Source organism: Camarhynchus parvulus, unplaced genomic scaffold, assembly GCF_901933205.1.
Source record: "Camarhynchus parvulus unplaced genomic scaffold, STF_HiC, whole genome shotgun sequence".
NCBI lineage: Eukaryota > Metazoa > Chordata > Aves > Passeriformes > Thraupidae > Camarhynchus > Camarhynchus parvulus.
The window spans coordinates 73273-87423 of record NW_022148941.1 but is presented as its reverse complement, the minus strand read 5'-3'; the positions used below and the strand labels follow the sequence as shown (position 1 = coordinate 87423).

The following is a 14151-nucleotide window of genomic DNA, read 5'->3' as shown; positions in this document are numbered from 1 at the left end:
GGGTAAATTTTGGGGATGGGGGTGGGGTAAATGTACCCCGGGGGGGGGAAACTGCCCCGGGGGGGGGGCAAATGCGACCCCCGGGGGGCAAATACAATATGATACATAGAGACTTTGACCATATACACTATTTACAGACCCCCCCTCCCCAAACCCCGGGTGGTGTGGGGATAAGGGGGGTCCCCGCACCCCCCAAAACCCCGGGGGAGGGGCGTTAGGGGTGTCCTCCTTGAACCCCCAAATTCGTCCGGGGGGGGGGAGGGGGCAACTTGGCAATAAATAGCTCGGCGGGGGGGGGTTGGTGGGGGGGGCTGATGGTGATTTTGGGGACCCCTCCCCATCCCTTGGCAGGGCCCCCCCCCACTAAATTTGAACCCCCCCCCCCCAAATTTATATACAGGTTCCCCTCGAGGGGGGGGGTGAGGGGTGGTCCCGGAAAGGGGAGGGGGGGGGCAAATTCTGGGGACCCCCCCCCCAAAAAAAAACCCTGTTGGCTGCCTGGGATTTTGGGGGACCCCAATGGGACAACGGTGTTGGGACGCTCCCCCCCCCCCCCAAAAAAAAAAAAAATTGGGGACCCCTCCAAAATCGGGCATCCCCCCCCCGGGCGGAGAGGGGGGGGTGCTAATAGACATTTATACATATATATAAATAGGGGGGGGCTCCGCCGGGGGGGGGCGTTTTTGGGGGACCCCCCTTTTGGGTGGGGGTGGGGACACCCCGATTTTTTTGGGGGGGGGGGTCACTGTACCTCTGTCAATGGCCAGAGCCCCCCACCCCAGAGAAAAGGTGGAGGGGGACACACAGACCCTGCTGATTTTGGGGGGGGGTCCCTAAAAAAGAGGTGCCCCAATTTTGGGGGGGGTCGCTGTCTCCTGTGGGGGGGTCCTCCAGAGCTGCCTCCATTTTTGGGGTGTCCCCATTTTTTGGGGTGTCCCCATTTTTTGGGGCGTCCCCATTTTTGGGACCCCCAGTGGATCCCCCTATTCCTGGGGGGAGGGGGGGATCTGTCCCCATTTTTGGGGACCCCCCCAATTTTTGGGGTGCCCTGGTGGGGGGGGGTCTCAGGTGTGCCCCCACTGCAGGAGCTTCAATCCCTATCCCAAAAACACCTCCCCCCCATTTTGAGGGGCTTTTGGGATGGTCCCAATTTTTTTTGGGGGGGGGGGTCCCCCTGTATTTTGGGGCGCCCCCTCCACATTGGTGTCCCCATGGCGAGATGTCCCCACTGCCATTCTGGGGGTGTCATTCTCTTTTTGGGGGGGATCCCCATTTTCGGGGGAGATCTCTGTTTTTTGGGGGGTCTCCATATTTTGGGGGTGGTCCCCGTATTTTGGGGGGGGTCCCCATATTTTAGGTGGGGGTCCCCGAATTTTGGGACACCCCACGGGGGGGGTCTCCCCCACATTGGTGTCCCCATGGCAGGAGGTTCAGTCCTTGTCCCCCCAACCATTCTGGGGGTGTCACCCCTTTTTGGGGGGGATCCCCGTTTTTTGAGGTGAGTCCCCATTTTTTGAGGCAGGGTCCCCGTTTTTGGGAGGGGGGGTCCCCGTATTTTGCTGGGGGTCTCCCCCACATTGGTGTCCCTGCGGTGGGAAGTTCAGTCCTTGTCCCCCCCACCATTCCGGGGGTGTCACCCCGTTTTTGGGGAATCCCCGATTTTGGGGTTCCCCATATTTTGGGGGGGAGTCCCCACATTTTGGGGGGGTCCCCACATTTTGGGGCGCCCCACTTGGGGGTGTCCAGGTGTCCCCATCCCGGCAGCTCCGTCCCCGTGGCGGGAGGTTCAGTCCTTGTCCCAGGGGTGGCCCCTCACCATTCTGGGGGTGTCACCCCGTATTTTGGGGGGGGATCCCCGATTTTGGGAGGTCCCCATATTTTGGAGGGGGTCCCCACATTTTGGGGCACCCCACTGGGGGGGGTGTCCCCCACATTGGTGTCCCCATCCCGGCAGCTCCGTCCCCGCGGCGGGAGGTTCAGTCCTGGTGTCCCCTCACCATCGCGGGGGTGTCACCCCGTATTTCTGGGGGGGCTCCCCGTTTTTGGGGGGGCGTCGCGCCGCGTTTCGGGGGCGTCAGGCGCACTTGGCGCGCGCCTGGGCCAGGAGGTCGCTGAAGGAGTCGAAGAGGCGCTCGAGCCAGGGCTGGTTGCGCATGCAGCGCTGCACCACCTCCTCCTGCCCCAGGTCCTCGGCGCGGCCCTCGATGGCCGTCGTCTGTGGGGACACGCGGACACACGGACGGACGGACGGACGGTCAGCGGGGCGGCCAGAGCCGTGCGGAGTGGGCAGAGGGGTGGGGAGTGGGCAGTGGGACAGGGAATGGTCAGCGGGGAGGCCAGAGCAGTGGGGAGTGGTCAGTGGGGTGGACAGAGGGGTGGGGAGGGGCAGTGGGGTGGGGAATGGGCAGTGGGGTGGGGAATGGTCAGTGGGGTGGCCAGAGGGGTGAGGAGTGGTCAGTGGGGTGGGGAGTGGTCAGCAGGGCGGTCAGAGGTCAGTGGGACAGGGAATGGTCAGTGGGGTTGGCAGAGGAGTGGGGAATGGTCAGTGGGACAGGGAATGGTCAGCGGGGCGGCCAGAGCGGTGGGGAATGGTCAGCGGGACGGGGAATGGTCAGTGGGGTGGGGAATGGTCAGTCGGGTGGTCAGAGCGGGGCAGTGGGGAGTGGGCAGAGGGGTGGGCAATGGTCAGTGGGGTGGGGAGTGGTCAGTGGGGTGGGGAGGGGGAGTGGGCAGTGGGGTGGCCAGAGCAGTGGGGAGTGGGCAGCAGGGTGGGGAGTGGGTGGGGAGTGGTCAGCAGGGTGGGCAGAGGGGTGGGGAATGGTCAGTGGGGAGTGGTCAGTGGGGTGGGGAATGGTCAGTGGGGTGGGGAATGGTCAGTGGGGTGGGCAGAGAGGTGGGGAGCAGGTGGTCAGCGGGGTGGGGAGTGGTCAGTGGGACAGGGAGTGGTCAGTGGGGAGTGGTCAGTGGGACAGGGAGTGGTCAGCGGGGTGGCCAGGGGGAGGGGACAGAGAAGTGATGTGCGGGATCAGAGGACAGAGGGCCGTCCCAGGTGACAGACAGGTGTCCCAGGTGACAGACAGGTGACCCAGGTGACAGGTGGTGACATCCCAGGTGATGGAGGGTGACCCAGGTGACAGACAGGTGTCTCAGGTGACACAGAGGTGTCCGAGGTGACAGGGGGTGACATCCCAGGTGACAGGGGGTGACAGGGGCTGTCCCAGGTGCTCTCACCTCATCCTTGCAGCGCAGGAAGGTGCAGGGGACATGGGGGGGACATGGGGGTGATGCAGGGGGACAGAGGGAGGGCCCAGGTGACAGGGGTGTGACCCAGGTGACAGACAGGTGTGCCAGGTGTCCCCCAGGTGCTCTCACCTCGTCCTTGCAGCGCAGGAAGGTGCGGGGGACATGGGGGGGACATGGGGGTGATGCAGGGGGACAGAGGGTGACCCAGGTGACGGTGGTGACAGCCCAGGTGACAGGTGGTGACAGCCCAGGTGTCCCCCAGGTGCTCTCACCTCGTCCTTGCAGCGCAGGAAGGTGTGGTACTTGTAGTGGTGCAGGGAGTGGTACAGCGTGTACAGGAACGACTTCTCCACCTCCACCTTGAACTCCTGCGGGGACACCTGGGCTCAGGGACACCCCCACACACACCTGGGGACCCCCCAAAGCCACCTGGGACCCCCAGGACCCCCATGACCCTGTACCTGTGGTTTGCCCACGCTCCTCTTGACCTTGCTGAGCGTTTTGCGGTTGTGACCCCCCCAAACCCCACCTGTGCCCCCCAAACCCCACCTGAGACCCCCCAAAGCCCACCTGGGATCCCCCAAACCCCACCTGAGACCCCCCAAAGCCCACCTGTGCCCCCCAAACCCCACCTGAGACCCCCCAAAGCCCACCTGGGATCCCCCAAAGCCCACCTGTGCCCCCCAAACCCCACCTGAGACCCCCCAAAGCCCACCTGGGATCCCCCAAAGCCCACCTGAGACCCCCCAAACCCCGCCTGTGCCCCCCCAAAGCCCACCTGTGCCCCCCCAAAGCCCACCTGGGATCCCCCAAACCCCACCTGTGCCCCCCAAACCCCACCTGAGACCCTCCAAACCCCACCTGGGATCCCCAAACCCACTGGGATCCCAACCCCCAAGCCCACCTATGCCCCCCACAAAGCCCACCTGGGATCCCCCAAAGCCCACCTGGGATCCCCCAAACCCACCTGTGCCCCCCCCAAAGCCCACCTGGGACCCCCCAAACCCACCTGGAGATCTGGGACTCCCCCAAATCCCACCTGAGACGCCCCATGACCCTGTACCTGTGGTTTGCCCACGCTCCGCTTGACCTTGCTGAGCGTTTTGCGGTTGTAGGGGTCCCCGCCCGGGCGCAGGCGCACCAGGGACTCGCCGGGCTCGGCGTGCAGCTGCGGGAACGTGTGCAGCGCCTCCTGCCGGGGACACGTGAGCACAGGTGAGCACAGGTGAGTGCAGGTGAGCGCAGGTGAGCGCAGGTGAGTGCAGGTGAGCACACAGGTGAGTGCAGGTGAGTGCAGGTGAGCACACGTGAGCGCAGGTGAGTGCACAGGTGGACACAGGTGAGTGCACAGGTGAGCACACAGGTGAGTGCAGGTGAGTGCAGGTGAACACAGGTGGACACAGGTGAGTGCACAGGTGGACACAGGTGAGTGCAGGTGAGCACAGGTGAGCGCAGGTGAGCGCAGGTGAGCACACAGGTGAGTGCAGGTGAGCGCAGGTGAGTGCACAGGTGAGTGCAGGTGAGCACAGGTGAGCGCACAGGTGAGCACAGGTGAGTGCAGGTGAGTGCAGGTGAGTGCAGGTGAACGCAGGTGGACACAGGTGAGTGCAGGTGAGTGCAGGTGAGCGCAGGTGAGTGCAGGTGAGCACAGGTGGGCACAGGTGAGTGCACAGGTGAGCACAGGTGAGCACACAGGTGAGCACAGGTGAGCGAGTGCACAGGTGAGCACAGGTGAGCACACAGGTGAGTGCAGGTGAGTGCAGGTGAGCACACAGGTGAGTGCAGGTGAGTGCAGGTGAGCACAGGTGGACACAGGTGAGCACAGGTGAGCGCAGGTGAGTGCACAGGTGAGTGCACAGGTGAGTGCAGGTGAGTGCAGGTGAGTGCAGGTGAACACAGGTGAGCGCAGCTGAGCACAGGTGAGCACAGGTGAGTGCAGGTGAGCACAGGTGGACACAGGTGAGCACAGGTGAGTGCAGGTGAGTGCACAGGTGAGCACAGGTGAGTGCACAGGTGAGTGCAGGTGAGGGCAGGTGAGCACAGGTGGACACAGGTGAGCACAGGTGAGCACAGGTGAGCGCAGGTGAGCGCAGGTGAGCACAGGTGAGCACAGGTGAGTGCAGGTGAGTGCAGGTGAGTGCAGGTAGGTGCAGGTGAGCACAGGTGGACACAGGTGAGTGCAGGTGAGTGCAGGTGAGCACAGGTGGACACAGGTGAGCACAGGTGAGTGCAGGTGAGTGCACAGGTGAGCACAGGTGAGTGCACAGGTGAGTGCAGGTGAGGGCAGGTGAGGGCAGGTGAGGGCAGGTGAACACAGGTGAGCGCAGGTGAGCACAGGTGAGCACAGGTGAGTGCAGGTGAGTGCAGGTGAGTGCAGGTGAACGCAGGTGGACACAGGTGAGTGCAGGTCAGCGCAGGTGAGCACAGGTGAGTGCACAGGTGAGCACAGGTGAGCACAGGTGAGTGCACAGGTGAGCACAGGTGAGCACACAGGTGAGTGCAGGTGACGCGCAGGTGAACACAGGTGAGCACATGGTCACCACAGGTGAGCACAGGTGGACACAGGTGAGCACAGGTGAGCGCAGGTGAGCGCAGATACACCATAGGGGTCACCACAGGTGAGCACAGGTGAGCTCAGATGAGCACATGGTCACCACAGGTGAGCCCAGGGGAGCTCAGTGACACCATAGGCACAGCACAGGTGAGCCCAGGTGAGTGCAGGTGAGCACAGGTGAGCACAGGGGAGTGCAGGTAAGTGCAGGTGAGCACAGGGAGCACCACAGGGACACCATAGGGACAGCACAGGTGAGCACAGGGTCACCACAGGTGTCACTGATGTCACCTGACCTCCACAGGACCCCCCCAGCCCCACAGATCCCCCCCAAACCCCACAGATCCCTCCCAGGATCCCCCCCAGCCCCACAGATCCCTCCCAGGATCCCCCCCAGCCCCACAGATCCCCCTCACAGATCCCTCCCAGGACCCCCCAGCCCCACAGATCCCCCCCAGCCCCACAGATCCCCCCCAAACTTCACAGATCCCTCTCAGGACACCCCCAGCCCCACAGATCCCTCTCAGGACACCCCCAGCCCCACAGATCCCCTCTCACGACCCCCAAACCCCCCAGATTCCCCCCAGAACCCCCCGGGGCCCCCCCAAACCCGCTCACCTGCAGGCTGGGGTTCAGCGTCACCCTCTTGAGCACCTTCTTCTTGTGGTCGTTGAGGATCCCGTCGATTTTCCGCATGGGCGGCAGGTACAGCTCATCTGGGGGGGCACGGGGGGGGGGTCAGGGGCGGCTTTTGGGGGGTCCCTGGGTGGGTGGGGGATGGGGGTCGGGGCTCACCGTTGGTGTCCTCCAGGGCCTGGATCATGTCGGGGTCCAGGGCGGTGCTGACCAGCATCTCCACGTAGCTCCGGTACATTTCCTTCATGGCCCGCGTGTTCAGCACCGGCCCCGGCGGGGCCCGCTCTGCGCGACACGGCCCCTTTAAGGGGAGGGGCACAGCGACACGCCCACCCCCCAGGAAAGGGGGGGAAACCCCGCCCACAAGTCAAAGACACACCCCTGTTGTAAAGGAGCGCTGGCCCTTTAAGGGGAGGGGTACAGCGACACGCCCACCCTCCAAAAAACGGGGGGAAACCCCGCCCACAAGTCAAAGACACACCCCTGTTACAAAAGGAGTGCGGGCCCTTTAAGGGGAGGGCTACAGGGACACGCCCACCACCAAAAAAGGGAAAAACCCCGCCCACAAGTCAAAGACACACCCCTGTTACAAAAGGAGCGCTGGCCCTTTAAGGGAAGACACGCCCACCTCCCAAAAAAGGGGAAAAACCCCGCCCACAAGTTGGAGACACACCCCTGTTATAAAAGGAGTGCGGGCCCTTTAAGGGAGAGCCACACCCCTTTAAGGAAGCCACGCCCATTTAAGGGAATCACACCCATTTAAGGGAGAGCCACACCCCTTTAAGGGAGCCACACCCCTTTAAGGGAGAGCCACATCCCTTTAAGGAAGCCACGCCCCTTTAAGGGAGCCACGCCCCTTTAAGGGAGCCACACCCATTTAAGGCAGAGCCACGCCCCTAAAGGAGCCCTGGCCTTTAATGGAGAGCCACGCCCCTTTCAGGGAGCCACGCCCCTTTGAGAGTTACACCCTTTTAAGGGAGCCACGCCCATTTAAGGCAGAGCCACGCCCCTTTCCGGGGGGCCACACCCCTTTGAGAGTTACACCCTTTTAAGGGAGCCACGCCCATTTAAGGCAGAGCCACGCCCCTTTCCGGGGGGCCACACCCCTTTGAGAGTTACACCCTTTTAAGGGAACCACGCCCCTTTAAGGGAGAGCCACGCCCCTTTAAGGGAGAGCCACGCCCCTCTAAGGGAGAGTCATGCCCCTTTAAGGGTGCCACGCCCATTTAAGGGAGCCACCCCTCAAATCCCGCATTTTCCCCCCAAATTCGCTCTTCCTCTCCCCAAATCCCATGTCCCCCTCCCCAATTTGGGGTCCCCCCCAAATCCCATGTCCCCTCCCCCAATTCTGGGGTTCCCCCCTCACCAAACTTCGCCCCCCCCAATTTTGGGCTCCCCCTCCCCAATTCGGGGTCCCCCCCAAATCCCACATCTTCCCCCCAAATCCGAGGTCTCCCCCTCCCCAATTTGGGGCCCCCCCTCCCCAATTCCGTGCCCCCTCCCCAAATCCTGGTTTCCCCCCCAAATCCCGCATTTTCCCCCCAATTTTGGGGTCCCCCTCCCCAATTTTGGGGTCCCCCCTCCCCAATTCCATGTCCCCCTCCCAAACCTGTGTCCCCCTCCCCAATTTTGGGGTCCCCCCCCAAACCTGTGTCCCCCCCCACTCAACGGTCCCCTCCCCAATTCCGTGTCCCCCTCCCCAATTTTGGGCTCCCCCCCCCAGTTTTGGGCTCCCCCCCCCCAGTTTTGGGGTCCCTCTCCCCCATTCCGTGTCCCCCTCCCCAATTTTGGGGTCGCTTTCCCCAGTTTCGGGCTCTCCACTCCCCAATTTGGGGGTCCCCCTCCCCAATTTTGGGGTCCTCCTCCCCAAACCTGTGTCCCCGTCCCCAATTCCATGTCTGCCTCCCAATTCGGTGTCCCCCCCCCCAGTTTTGGGCTCCCCCCTCCCCAATTTTGGGCTCCCTCTCCCCAATTCTGGGGTCTCCCTCCCCAATTCCGTGTCCCCCTCCCCAATTCTGGGGTCTCCCTCCCCAGTTGCGCTCCCCCTTCCGTCCCCCTCCCCACCTCGTGTCCCCCGTCCTCACCCTCCTCGCTCGCCGGGGGTCCCCGCTGGATTCCGACTCCGACGTCGTCGCCGCCTCCTTGAGCCATTTTTTCCTCTTTTTGGGGGGGGGCTCCGCCTTCACCTTGGGGGGCTTCGGTTTGGCCTTGGGGGGGCCGGGGGGGGCCCGGGGGGGCCCCGCGGCCGGCGCGGGGGGGGCGGCCTCGTTCCGGGCCGGTTTCTCGGCTTTTTGGGGTTTCTCGCTTTTTGGGGTTTTTTCCGATTTTTGGGGTTTTTCCGCGGGGTCGGGTTTGGGGGGGTTTGGGGCTGGGGTTTGTCTCCTGTGGGGGAGGGGGGAAAGAGGGTTAGGGGGGGGCCGGGCTGTGTGCCCCAAGTGCGCCCCAGGTGTGCCCATGTCCCCAGGTGTCCCCAAGTGTGCCCCAGGTGCCCCCAGGTGTGCCCAGGTGTGCCCACAGGTGTGCCCAGGTGTGTCCCCAAGTGCGCCCCAGGTGTGCCCATGTCCCCAGGTGTCCCCAAATGTGACCAGGTGTGCCCATGTCCCCAGGTGTGCCCAAGGTGTGCCCACAGGTGTGCCCCAGGTGTGCCCAGGTGTGCCCAAGTGTCCCCCCAGGTGTCCCCAGGTGTGCCAGGTGTCCTCCCAGTGTGCCCAGGTGTCCCCAGGTGAGTCCAGATGTGCCCCCAATTGTGCCCCAGGTGTCCCCAGGTGTCCCCACAGGTGTGCCCAGGTGTCCCAGGGTGCCCAGGTGTGCCCACAGGTGTCCTCAAGTGTCCCCAGGTGTGCCCCAGGTGTGCCCACAGGTGTCCCCAAGTGTGCCCAGGTGAGTCCAGGTGTGCCCCAGGTGTGCCCACAGGTGTCCCCAGGTGCCCCCAGGGGTGCCCAGGTGTCCCCAAGTGTGCCCCAGGTGTGCCCAGGTGTCCTGAAGTGTCCCCAGGTGTGCACACACTGTGCCCCCAGGTGTCCCCAGGTGCCCCCAGGGGTGCCCAGGTGTTCTGAAGTGTCCCCAGGTGTCCCCAGGTGAGTTCAGGTGTGCCCAGGTGTCCCCAGGTGTGCCCACAGGTGTGCCCGGGCTGCCCTCAGGTACCCCCCAAGTACTCCCAGGTGTGCCCACAGGTGTGCCCAGGTGTGTCCTCAAGTGTGCCAGGGTGAACCCCGAGTGTCCCCACATGCTCCCAGGTGTCCCTTGGTTTGCCCAGTGCACCTAGGTGTGCCCAGGTGTGCCCAGGTGTATCCCAGTGCCCCCAGGTGTGCCAGGTGAGCTCACCTGAGCGCCAGGGGCCGGTGCCAGGGTTTCCTGGAGCAAACCCTCACGTGTCCCCATGTTCCCAGGTGTGTGCCAAGTGTGCCAGGTGTGCCCAGGTGTGCCCATGTCCCCAGGTGCCCCAGGTGTGCCCATGTGTGCCCAGGTGTATCCCAGTGCCCCAGCTGTCCCCAGGTGTATCCCAGTGCCCCCAGGTGCCCCCAGCTCTGCCCAGGTGTGCCCAGGTGTGCCCATGTCCCCAGGTGTCCCAGGTGTGCCCAGCCGTGCCCCAGGTGTGCCCAGCCGTGCCCAGGTGTGCCCAGGTGTATCCCAGTGCCCCCAGGTGTGCCCAGGTGAGCTCACCTGAGCGCCAGGGGCCGGTGCCAGGGTTTCCTGGAGCAAACCCTCACGTAATCCTTCTTGTTGACGTTCTCCAGGAACTTCACGTAGAGCCGCTGGTACCTGTGCTTGGCATCCCCGAAATAGCCCAGGTACTGCAGGGGGGAGGGGCACAAACGGGGGGTCAGGGGCACCCCAAAATACCCCAAAAATCCACCCCAAAATACCCCAAAAATCCCCCCAAAAATCCACCCCAAAATACCCCAAAAAATTACCCCAAAATACCCAAAATTACCCCAAAAATACACCAAAAATCCGCCCAAAAATCCCAAAAATCCACCCCAAAACCACCCCAGGTACCCCCAGGTACTGCGGGGGGGGAGGGGCACAAATGGGGGGTCAGCGGCACCCCAAAATCCTGCACACCCCAAAAATCCCCAAAAATCCACCCCAAAAATCCCAAAAATCCACCCCAAAATCCCAAAATTGCCCCCCAAAATCTGCCCCAAAATACCCCAAAAATCCACCCCAAACCCATCCCAGGGACCCCAAATTTGGGGTTTTGGTGCTTGGGGTGCCCAAAATAGCCCAGGGACTGCAGGGGGGGGAGGGGCACAAATGGGGGGTTAGGGGCACCCCAAAATACCCCAAAAATCCCCCCAAAAATCCACCAAAAATCCCCCAAAATACACCAAAAATCCACCCAAAAATCCCCAAAAATCCCAAAAATCCACCCCAAAACCACCCCAGGTACCCCCAGGTACTGCGGGGGAGGGGCACAAACGGGGGGTCAGGGGCACCCCAAAAATACCCCAAAAATCCCCCCAAAAATCCACCCCAAAATACCCCAAAAATCCCCCCAAAAAACCCCAAAAATTACCCCAAAAATCCACCCCAAATACCCCAAAATTACCCCAAAAATCCGCCCAAAAATCCCAAAAATCACCCCAAAACCACCCCAGGTACCCCCAGGTACTGGGGGGCTTAAAACGGGGGTCAGCGACCCCAAAATCCTGCACACCCCAAAAATCCCCAAAAATCACCCCAAAAATCCCAAAATCCACCCCAAAATCCCCAAAATCCACCCCATGCCCCAAATACCCAAAAATCACCCCAACATCCAGACCCCAAATTTGGGGTTTTGGTGCTTGTCCCAAAATAGCCCAGGGACTGCAGGGGAGGGGACAAATGGGGGTTAGGGGGCACCCCAAATACCAATCCCCCCAAAATCCCCAAACACCAAATACCCAATCCCCCAAAAATCCCAAAAATCCACCCCAAAACCACCCCAGGTACCCCCAGGTACTGCGGGGGGGGAGGGGCACAAACGGGGGGTCAGGGGCACCCCAAAAAATTACCCCAAAAATCCCCCCAAAAATCCTCCCCAAAATACCCCAAAAAATTACCCCCAAAAATCCCCCCAAAAATTCGCCCAAAAATCCACCCCAAAATCCCAAAATTGCCCCCCAAAAATCCCCCAAAATACCCCCAAAATCCACCCCAAAATACCCCAAAAAATTACCCCAAAAATCCCCCCAAAAATCCCCCAAAACTCCACCCCAAAAATCCGCCCCAAAATGACCCCACAATCCCAAAAATCCACCCCAAAACCACCCCAGGGACCCCAAAATCAGACAAAGCCCCCAAATCTCCCATTTTTAGGGAAATTTTGATGTTTTTTTGGGGGGGCAAAATCTCAGATTTTTGTGCCGTGCCCCGGATTTGGAGTGACGTTCTCAGCTTATTTTTGGGGGTATCCCAAATATTTTTTGGGGTATCTCTGCTATTTTTTGGGGTGCACCGGGTGTTTTTGGGGTCTCCCCGATATTTTTGGGGTGCCCCAGGTGTTTTTGGCATATCCCCGATATTTTTTGGGGTGCCCCGGGTATTTTTTGGGGTATTTCTGATATTTTTTGGGGTGCCCCGGGTGTTTTTGGGGTGCCCTGGGTATTTTTTGGGGTATCCCCGATATTTTTTAGGGTATCTCTGATATTTTTTGGGTCTCCCCGATATTTTTTGGGGTGTCCCGGGTGTTTTTGGGGTGTCCTGATATTTTTTGGGGTCTCCCCGATATTTTTTGGGGTATCTCTGATATTTTTGGGGGTGCCCCAGGTATTTTTTGGGTTGCCCCGGGTATTTTTTGGGGTATCCCCAATAGTTTTTGGGGTATCCCCGATATTTTTTGGGGTATCTCTGCTATTTTTTGGGGTGCCCTGGGTATTGTTTGGGGTCTCCCCGATATTTTTGGGGTGTCCCGTGCGTTTTTGGGGTGCGCTGGGTATTTTTTGTGCTGTGATATTTTTTGGGGTGCTGGGGGTATTTTTGGGTTGCCCCGGGTATTTTTGGGGTCTCCCCGATATTTTTGGGGTATCCCAAATATTTTTTGGGGTCTCCCCGATATTTTTGGGGTGCCCCGGGTATTTTTTGGCATATCCCCGATATTTTTTTGGCTATCCCCTATATTTTTTGGGGTATCCCCAATATTCTTTGGGGTGCCCCGGGCGTTTTTGGGGTGCCCCGGGTGGGTTTTGGGGTATCCCCAATATTTTTGGGGTATCCCCAATATTTTTTGGGGTCTCCCCAATATTTTTGGGGTCTCCCCGATATTTTTTGGGGTACCCCGGGTATTTTATGGGGCATCTCTGCTATTTTTTGGGGTGCCCCGGGTATTTTTTGGGGTGCCCCGGGTATGTTTTGGGGCACCCCGGGTATTTTTGGGGTCTCCCCGATACTTTTTGGGGCGCCCCGGGCGTTTTTGGGGCGCCACTCACGTTGCTGGTGGCGCAGAACTGCCGCTGCCCGTCCTTGATCTCGGGGGTGAATTTCTGCAGCAGCGCCTTCTGCACGCGCCAGATGGGCGGCGGCTCCCGGCCCGTCTGCAGCGCCAGCTGGGGGCAGAGATTGGAGGTCAGAACCCCCAAATTTACCCCAAATCCATCCTAAATCCATCCTAAATTCATCCCAAATCCATCCAGAGCCATCCAGGGTCACAGGAACCCCAAAATCCCCCAAAATCCCTCAAAAACGGACGCGGGTCTGGCTGCAGCTCCAGCTGGCAGAGATTTGGGGGTCAGAACCCCAAAAATTCATCCCAAATCCTCCCCAAATCCACCCCAAATCCATCCAGAGCCATTCAGAGCCACTCAGGGTCACAGGAACCCCAAAATCCCCCAAAAATCCCCCCAAAAGTGGCGGCTCCCGGCCCGTCTGCAGCGCCAGCTGGGGGCAGAGATTTGGGGTCAGAACCCCAAAATTCACCCCAAATTCATCCTAAATCCATCCTAAATTCATCCTAAATTCAACCAGATCCATCCAGAGCCATTCAGGGTCACAGGAACCCCAAAATCCCCCAAAATCCCTCAAAAAGGGTCTCGGGTCTGGCTGCAGCACCAGCTGGGGAGATTTGGGGGGTCAGAACCCCAAAATTTACCCCAAATTCATCCTAAATTCATCCTAAATTCAACCAGATCCATCCAGAGCCATTCAGGGTCACAGGAACCCCAAAATCCCACAGAAAATGCCCCAAAAGTGGCGGCTCCCAGCCCGTCTGCAGCGCCAGCTGGGGGCAGAGATTGGGGGCTCAGAACCCCAAAATTCACCCCAAATCCATCCTAAATCCACCCCAAATCCATCCCAAATCCATCCAGACCCATTCAGAGCCACCCAGGGTCACAGGAACCCCAAAAAGGCACAGAAAATCACAAAAATTCCCCAAAAAGGGGCTCAGGTCTGGCTGCAGCACCAGCTGGGGGAGATTTGGGGGTCAGAACCCCAAAATTTACCCCCAATCCTCCCCAAATGCATCCCAAATCCACCCAAATCCATCCAGACGCAGAGCCATTCAGGGTCACAGGAACCCCAAAATCCCCCAAAATCCCTCAAAAAGGGACGCGGGTCTGGCTGCAGCTCCAGCTGGCAGAGATTTGGGGGTCAGAACCCCAAAAATTCATCCCAAATCCACCCCAAATCCATCCTAAATTCATCCCAAATCCACCCCAAATCCACCCCAAATCCATCAAGCCATTCAGAGCCATTCAGGGTCACAGGAACCCCAAAATCCCCCAAAAAATCCCCCAAAAGTG

The 14151-nt window shown here is 60.5% G+C and overlaps 1 protein-coding gene across 1 annotated transcript in view; it reads right to left on the bottom strand.

The window, feature by feature from the left end:
• Window positions 1–652: 652 nt before the first annotated feature.
• PRR12 (proline rich 12) overlaps window positions 653–14151 on the bottom strand; it is a 39788-nt gene continuing 26289 nt past the window's right edge. Inside the window, 10 exon segments of the mRNA XM_030970915.1 lie at window positions 653–2215; window positions 3516–3611; window positions 4307–4435; window positions 6413–6510; window positions 6590–6715; window positions 8515–8531; window positions 8534–8637; window positions 8773–8812; window positions 10094–10224; window positions 12841–12957. Of these exon segments, the coding sequence (XP_030826775.1) occupies window positions 2075–2215; window positions 3516–3611; window positions 4307–4435; window positions 6413–6510; window positions 6590–6715; window positions 8515–8531; window positions 8534–8637; window positions 8773–8812; window positions 10094–10224; window positions 12841–12957 (999 nt within the window). The 3' untranslated portion in view covers window positions 653–2074.